This window comes from Zingiber officinale, chromosome 7B (assembly GCF_018446385.1).
Source record: "Zingiber officinale cultivar Zhangliang chromosome 7B, Zo_v1.1, whole genome shotgun sequence".
NCBI lineage: Eukaryota > Viridiplantae > Streptophyta > Magnoliopsida > Zingiberales > Zingiberaceae > Zingiber > Zingiber officinale.
Window position 1 is genome coordinate 66495275 of NC_055999.1, and position 9322 is coordinate 66504596.

A 9322-nucleotide genomic window follows, 5' to 3' on the forward strand; every position below is an offset into this window, starting at 1 on the left:
ACATCAAATGCTTTGAGTGTGGTAAGATGGGGCACTACAAGAGTAGATGTCCATCACTCCAAAAGGTAAGGGAGGTAAATCCTAAACTCACTAAGGTTGATTTAACTAATGTGAGTTATAGGAATGAGAAGGAGAAGAAGCATATTAGATGCTTCACGTGTGGTGAGTATGGTCACTACCACACTAAGTGCCCAAGGAGAGGAGAGCTCAAGAAATTAGGGCACTTGAAGTAATGGGAGAAGAAGAGGAGTTCAAGTCAAGGGGGAGCTCCAAAGGTAAAAGGGAAGGTAATCCCTATTTTAAAGTTTAATCCAAATTCAAATTCCTACATGCTTCTTAGGAAAAATAAAAATTATGTACCCATGCATAATTATAGATTTAGGTATAATGATAGGAGTAGGGTTAACAAGGTAGATAACCCTAAGAAATCATGTACTAAGGGTAGACCTAATAAGACCCAAACCACTTTACCTAAGGGAAGGAAAGTGAGTGAAAACTTAAGCATTAATTTCAAGAAAGGGAGACATATGTCTAGGAAGGTGGGTAGGTCTAGCCGTCTAGGGATGTCCAAGGTGGACATGTTGATTCTAGGGTTAGAACCCTAGAATTGGAAAATCAAGCCTTGAAGTCAAGGCTTGAGGAGTTGGAAAAATTTATTATTGGACCTAGAGGACTTGATATGTGTTTGGGTGGTCAAAGACCTAAAAATGTCAATTTAATCCCTCCAAGGATAAAAGGAGATCAAGTACTAGGGTGTCACATGAAAATGGAAAGGGAGGAGTGACCAAGGGCAAGGGAGTGCCATCCAAAGGTAATGTGAAGAAATATGCTAGGGTTGCATATAATTATGGCAAATATGAGTTGTCCGAGGTTAAGGAAAAGAAGAAATTAACCAAAGACAAGGTATCTAAGGTTAAGAAAGTCAAGTTTGTAGAATAAGTGTCATTCGAGGTGCACCGAAGTGGACTAGCCATAGTGGATGAGTCACCTAGGGAGGTGACTAAGGCTAAGAGCTCAGGGGGAGGTCAAAGAGTCTTTGGGATATATTGTAAATGGATCTCGCGGACCATGCTTGGGACTCAAGATGACTAAAAAATATGTCAAAGTAATTTGGAGACAGATTTAAGTCTCAAATCTAAGAAATTGGCACAATTGGATTGAGTTTCATGCATGAAAATATGATTTGGGTTCATATTGTTGGGGTTGCAAGGTTGCAAACATAGTCCCATATTGAAAACACATGAAAAAAATCATGGGTTTATAAGAGAAAAGATATCTCCATTGGAATGAGACCTTTTGGGGAGAGTCCAAGAGCAAAACCATGAGGGCTTAGGTCCAAAGTGGACAATATCATGCAATTGTAGAGATATCTAAATTCTTTTCGATCCTACAATTGGTATTAGAGCCCAGACTGCCAGAAGGTTTAACCGTCGACTGTGCACAAAAGTTATGGTCTGATTGAGCCATGTGGGTACAATATTGACCTCGAACAAAGAAAGTGGGGGCTCCTATGTTTGGATCAAGAGAACCAGACACCAGCTAGGAAGTCCTAGTTGTGACTAGGCAATGAAGTCCTAGTAGGTCGGGCGAACCGAGGGGCAAGAAGACCTGGTGGGTCGAGGATCGGACGTGGGAAGCTTATGGTCCTTTGTTTGAGGGGGGATTGTTAGGGTTGCAAGGTTGCAAATATAGTCTCATATTGAAAACACATGAAAAAGATCATGGATTTATAAGAGAAAAGATATCTCCATTGGAATGGGGCCTTTTGGGGAGAGCCCAAGAGCAAAACCATGAGGGCTTAGGCCCAAAGTGGACAATATCATGTAATTGTGGAGATATCTAAATTTTTTTGATCCTACACATATTACATGAAAATTGGCATTTGATGTTTAGATGTCATATAAACTAATGCTAGGAATGTATTATGGTTTAGTATGGGCAGATACATCAAGAGGAAGTCAAAACTAGAACTTTAGGTCAATGTTCAATTGAACCATTTAATTAGTTTTGGATTTTATATCAATCTTGGAATTTGTGATAAATATATTTTTATATATATTTTTTCCAAGTAGACATTGATAAAATAGATCTCTCTACAAAATTTGAGAATTTTTAGAGGTCTGTGGAATTTCTGGTGCATTTTTGAAGTTGAGTTAGAAATATTATTTTTGGCTGAAATAGTGTACTAGCCGACTGATACAGTTACCAGCCGACTGGTAACACTGTTCATGAGCACAGAATATCTCTATAAGCTCATTTTTGATAGGGTAATGGGACTAATATTAGTCGACTGATACAGTCTGAAAATGTGTTTTAGCAATAGGAAATGACCAACATGATGGTGAATATATATGTAATCTTAGAGGGGATTAATAAATGATGTTTATGGTTATTAGAGGTTAAAGGGTCTAATAATTGGGATATTTTTGGAGCTCTTTTTGATGTATGGCAAAGGGGGAGAAGTGTCTACACACCCTTACAAGAAAACCTAGCTCAAGGGGAAGCTTAGGTGAAGGGGAAGCAATTACTCACTTGTTGGCAAAATGGGAGAGATTTACTTTTACAAGAAATCCTAGCTCAAGGGAGAGCTTAGGTGAAGCGGGAGCCAAGGATTTAGGTTCAATTATTTATGCATGAGTTGATTTGCATATTTATTTGTATATGCATTGCTATATTATTTCCCTAAATTAAACGGGCTACCAAACATCAAAAAGGAGAATTGTTGTAGCAATCTAGGTACCCTATATTTTGATGTTTGGCCAAAGATTTAAGTTAGGTTTATTGTTGTATTTGATATATATTGTGAGTGTGCATGATACAGGTACAATAAGGAAAGTCTAAGTGTGATCTTAGCAAAAGATGAAAGTCCAAGGGTGAGTCTTGGCAACGTAAGTCCAAGTGTGTCTTGACAATGGATGAAGTCTTGGAGGCGTAGCCTCTTGGCAAAGGAAGACCTGACAACAATGACAAGGCCAATGGAACTTCCAAAAGGCAAGGTGTGAAAGATGGGAAGGTATCCGAGGAACGCGAGGTTGATGGAGAAGGTTAAAAAGCTAGGTCTAGGTTGTGCGGGCAAGGATGAGTACCTGAGAGACTGTACTCAGAATAAAATTTCACGTTGTTGCGGCATCACTGTAGTATTACTGTAGCATCACTGTAGCAGTCGACTGATGTTTTCATCAATCGACTAGTAGTAGATCGTTGACTTGTAACGGTCGAATTTCACTTTGGACCAGTCGACTGGTGGTTGTACAAGTCAACTGGTGGTAGGAAAACAGCTTAGTGTTTTCCTCTAAGCTCTATTTAACAGAGCTCGAGATGCTTGGGTAAAGTTGACAAAATTAGTGGTGGTTAACCCTAATTAGAGTCTACAAGTACTTAAGTGATCTAGTGTGGTATTGTGCAAGTTGTGGTGAGGTTTTTCCAGCCATAAAGAGCTACGGGAGTTAGCTGGAAGCACTCCGAGGAATCATCCACGGATGGATCGGGATCGTTCACCTTATGGACAGCCGTGGAGTAAGAGATCTATCTCCGAACCACGTTAAATCAACGTGTTAGGTTTTATTTCTCTTGTTAGTATTTATTTTTATATTCCGTTGTGCGTACTAACCATTGTAGGATGCGACGTTTTGGGTGAGACACTATTCCCCCCTATAGCGGACGTCAAGGTACCAACAACTTTATGTCCTGCCATTTTTTGGAAATGCTTTGTAATTCGTGCATAGACACAATACTGACATTATAAAAGGAGATCTTCACCTTGAGGCGAAGGTATGTGATACTACATTTTTCTACACGCAATTTGCTAACGTCTTTTCACTATTCCTCTCCAAAACTCGATCACTGACTTAAGCGTCGGATGACCAACGCTAGGAACCCCTTTCCTAGCCCAGCACTAATGTTTTTTTAACACGCAGGATAGTGAAAAGTTTTCATCCAGTCAATGCTAGAGCAGAGTGTTCAGCTAGCCATCTTCCCTACTTTTGGACAGGATCAATTAGAGAGGAGAGGAGTTCGCCAGAGATCAAAAAGACAAGAGGAGAAGAGTGTGGCCGGGAATCAAAAATAGGAATGAAACGCTAATTTTGATCCTCAAACTAATGATGAAATTTACATTCCGTCGTTATTTTAGCGATGACATTTATATTCCATTACTATTTAACAACGGAATTTATATTCTATCGCTAATGAGTAGCAATAGAATATAAATTTTGTCGTTAATTCGGTTGCTAAATCTGATTATTCTCGTAGTGCAGTGTAAGTTAATAAAGATCGATCTCTAAAAGTGCTAGTTGAATATTTTTAAATTTGGTTGTGTATGAAGAGAAAGTTGGAGGACTTATCGTTCCAGTTTTGGCAAGTTCTTAAGTTAATGGCAAAAATATTATGGGTACTGGGTATGCTCGTTCTCAACGCATGCATTTTGGGTAAAATTTAGGATAGACGACTATGAGTATCCTTGAAACTCAGGATAGCTCATTGTAAGCTATGAACTCTCTAAAAAAACAAATCAGTGGGATTTGTCCGTACAAATCAGGAGCTTTTCGTTGATACAAGACGGCCAATAAAGGGTGTGTTAAAAAAAGATGAGAATCATAGAATTTAATTTTATAAAATTAAAAGAAAATATTATTCTATCTAATCTTAGGTTGACTAAAATCTAGTCAAAAATATATAATACGAACAAAAGGAAAGTGTCTCCATTTGCTTTTAGCGAATGAAGTTTACCATTTTTCAAACAATTTAATATAATACATTTATCAGTCTTAAAATTATTAAAGGCATAAATTATAAATAGTATATGATATTTTTTATGGGACGATAAAAAAGAGTATGTGAATAACAATACTTAATATGATATATAAATAGATTAAATAGTTCCTTTTCTATTTTTATTAAGATTCCTTTAACTAGATATGTTAAGAGATTTATTGTTAAGAGATTCCTTTAACTAAATTTAATACATCATATAGAGATAATAAATTAATTAAAAGGATAAAAAAACATATTTAAGTTATTAGAGTTTTTATTTATAAGTTACTGAAAATACTTTATTTCACTGTTCTTGCAGTGGACATAAACTAGCTGATATACTATGAAATAACTAAATCGTAATTGTTACACCATGTTAATATATTTTTTAAAATTTAATTTGATCGAAAAATGTTATTAAAAAGCACTTATATATATATAATTATTATAGTAATTATTTAGTAGTATTTAATAAATATTTTAATTAAGTTTAAATAATTTTAACCAATAGATTTGTAGCTACTATAATAATAACGGGACGACGGATTGTTATTGCATGGGCTTTATCGTCAACAGGTACGGAGGTCAATTCTTAACATCGAAACATTGTCAGGTTTTGTCCTCTCCGTGCAAAGGTCATTGCAAAGTAATCTATTATTTATCTCTCTGCAAATGATGGTAGGATGTGTGATCTTTTGCCATCGAGAGATGATCCATGGTCGCCCCCCATACAACAATTGGTAGTGTTTTTTTAAATTAGTGTAAAATATTTAGTTGGGTTTCTTCTCCGTATTCTCAGTGATTTATCATTTAACTAGTCAGGAAGTTGGCAATAATGAGCCGTCTGGAATCAGTGTTATTCCTAGAGATAGATGAATCGAAAGTAAGACACTTCATGGTAAACAGAATCGAAAGACAAAGTCTACACCCAGTCACCGGCGTTGACCAGCACAAACCATTGGCCTTGAGGGTCGCAGCTCGAGTCGGAGCTCAAGCACCGGCAAGGGTTCGTCACCACCGTTCTCCCGTCGCCGCCGACTTCCAGGCACAGAGAAGTCCCGTCCTCCATCTTCGTCGACACGTGCAGCTGCGAATCAGACAGCGGCGTCCACCTCGTCTGGCATTCGGCCAGCCGCACCTCCTTCCCCTCGCCGCCGGCGGCCATGCAGGAGGAGCTCGAGTCGTTGTTCAGCGACAGTGTCTGGTTACGAGTGTAGGTCCACCGGTCCACGCACCGGCCGACGTCGGAGAGCACCAGGAGCTGGGAGGAATCGTTGACCGAGACGCAGAGACCAGACAGGGGGTGTAGGATCGTGATGTGGCCGGGAAGCATCGGGCCGGGGCCTCGGAAAGGCTTCTGAATCGACTGAAGCCTCGTCAGATGAGGTTGGCTTTTGATGCCGCTCCAGTCGAACGACATCAGGCCGTACGTCTCGTCGTGGTCAACGATACCTGATCGGAGATAGTAGCTCCCCGGCAGTGCCCAGAACGCCCAATCCATGTCGTTGGCGGCGGCGTACGCCAGAGCGCAGCTGAAGTAGCGGTTTTCGTTCGTGTTCGTGCCGCGCAGGTCGAGCCCGAACTCGCTCAGGATCAAGGGGAAGTTCCGTTCGAGCAGGAACCCCGCCTGCATGATGATTCTGCGGACGATGCGGCCACAGACGTCGTTGGCGTTTCCGTTGGCCCATTCAGAGTCGTCGTTGAACCCGTACCAGTGAAACTCGAAGACGAGCTTGTTGGCGAAGGGGAAGCTGATGTTGACCTCCCGGTCTACCAGGAAGCTGAGGTCGCTGTCGAATTTGAGCCCTGAAAGGATGACGAGCACGTCGCCGTTGGCGGCGTGCACCGCCTCTGCCCCCAATTGCATGTACCTGCAGGAACAAAGGCACATCCATGAACCCGCCGGAGTTCTTCTCCTTTATAACAACATCGATCGAGAGACTCACTTGTACCAGTCGTCGACGTTCTCTCTGCCTCCTCTAAGCTCGTTCCTCAGGCTCATGCCGACGACATTCGTGTGCCCTTTGAACAGAGCCGCCATGTTTGTCAGGCCTTGAATCCACAAATCCGGATGGAAGTACTTGTCCCAGAAGAAGCCATTGCCGTCGTTTCCGTGGCAGCACCACCCCGGCGTGCTGATATGATTGTCCAAGATCACCATCACGTCGTTGGCCGCTAAGTTTTCCACCACCGCCTGCAAATTTTCTCTCGAGAATCAGTAGATTTCATATATACGTATAATAATCTCTTGTTGATTATACATACCACGAATGCTTGGATGAGAGGAAGATCTAGCAGTTTTGGGTTGTTGGCTTGGATTCCGGCGATGGCGTCGTGGAGACCGAGGCCGTCGAAGGACTCCCGGACAGTGCGGCTAGAGACGGATTTGTCGGTGGCGAGGAACAACGGCCAGGTCAAGCGGACGCAGTTGAAGCCCATGCTCCGGATCATCTTAGAGATCCTGTCCAGCGGGCTCTTCGACAGGCCCTCTGCCAGCACCGGCTTCAAGTGCGACGGCCAGTTGACGCACGCCAGCTTCACCCGCACGCCGGTCTTGTCGTCCACGATCCACCGCGACGCCGTCCCCAGCGGCCCGGTGGCCGCCGCCGCATGGTCGGCGAAAAACAGACAGAGGAGCAGCAGAAGGACGAGCAGTCCTGTGGAACGAGGCGACGGCTGTTTCATGGCGGCTCTATGGAATGCTGCAGGGAATATACTGGTCGACGGAGTATATAAAGAGAGAGCAAGTGGACGGATCTTTCCATTAATAGCAAGTTCTTACGTTAATGGCAAAAAAATTACGGCAACGATGTGCTCGACTCAACGCATTCCATTTTGGCCAAAATTTAAGGAGGTCCAGATGCCATCCGAGAATCATTTTGGCAAAAAAATAAAGATTTCCTTTAATTAAAATAGCAAAACAAAAAAGAAATGAATAATCAAAAGAATAATATTATGGTACCATACAAAATATAGTATGTGAATAATAATAACATTTAATATTGGGTGCAACCCGATCCTAGCATTTAGGAGATGCGGGGTCTTCAATTTTTTAATAAAGCAAAAAACTATTTATAATGACTTCTTTTGGTGTTTATAGATATAAAATCATTTATAATATTATTAATTTTAAGACTTTTTAATTTTTTTTTCTCTCTTATACCATTATTGATCTCATATATATATTTTTAATAATTTAAATTTTGAAAAACTTTTTTAGCCGATCCTACGGTCACCGACATAGTTAATAATATTCTATAAATAATTATAATATTTGGATAATAATCTATATTTTTTTACAAAATTAAAAATATCAATTACCTCATTTGGTAAAGTTACTTGTAATTTTTTCAATTATGTAAATAAATCATCTAATTCAATATTTTATGAATTGTCATGTGCAAAAATTGATGTTAAATTAATATAATATTTTCTCAACTCATCATTATCCAATGATTTTAATGTTTTTGAATCAAATAAAAAACTAAATATATTTTCAAATGTTTTCATTTTATCAAATTTACCTTTCTAAGAAGAAATTATTATGACTACAATAATCAATTCTAAAATATACTTTAGGTGATAGTCAAATTTCATCATCTTCTTTCTCATTAAATTATTTTTTTTCTAAAAATATGACGTTTCATTAAAAATATTAGCTCTATATTTATATCAAATGCAAGACTTTTAGCAATAGTCAAACTTATTGCAAAACCATTGTTCCTATATTTTTCAAAATATGATTTTACAACATCTAATTGTTTCATAGCATAATTAATGCACATATTTTTTGATTGTAACTTCTTACTTATCATATTTATAGCAAATAAAATGTCATACCAAATAATCATACCAAGTAAAAATTTAAAATTTTCAATTGAGTTAACATACTTTCAGTTTCACTCTTAGACTTTGCATCATTATAAATTTTATATAACTCTAATACAGCACATCACACTTTAATAGCTTGAAATCTAATAGTTTGAACACTTTTAATACGGCTTTTCCAACGTATGTTTGGAAAAGATTTGATAGTTAATCCTTTCACATTATCAAGTAAAACTTTCCATCTTTTATGAGAACTTGAAAACAATGTATATATGCATTGGATTACTTCAAAAAAAAGAAATGACTTTAACACAAGAATGTAACATATTACTAAGAGTCTAATGAAGAGTATGACAAGCACATGACATGTATAACGCTCTTGGATTTATTTCAAACAATCTCTTTTGAACTCCTTGGTGTTTTCCTTTCATATTAGAACCATTATCGTAACTTTGATCTCTAATATTTTCAATACTAAGATCAAATGATTTTAACACATTTTGTAATTTATTAAAAAGTTCAAAACTAGATGTATCATTAACTTTTAGAAACTTTAAAAAATATTCTTTCATTTTCACATTGCTAGATGATATATTAACACATTGTACTATGAAAGTCATTTATTCTTGATGACTTATATTTGGAGTACAATCAGAAATTATTAAAAAATATTTTACCTCCTTAATTTTATTAATGATAGTACTTCTAACATTATCAGCTAAAAGATAAATCAACTCACTCT

General features: G+C 38.4%; 1 protein-coding gene across 1 annotated transcript; it reads right to left on the minus strand.

The window, feature by feature from the left end:
* Positions 1-5674: 5674 nt before the first annotated feature.
* On the minus strand, positions 5675-7356 carry LOC122004406 (glycosyl hydrolase 5 family protein-like). Its single transcript, XM_042559299.1, has 3 exons — positions 7018-7356; positions 6699-6946; positions 5675-6623 (listed from the first exon to the last, which is right to left on the minus strand). The coding sequence occupies exons 1-3, from the start codon at positions 7201-7203 to the stop codon at positions 5675-5677; spliced, it is 1383 nt and encodes a 460-aa protein (XP_042415233.1). The 5' UTR covers positions 7204-7356.
* Positions 7357-9322: the final 1966 nt, after the last annotated feature.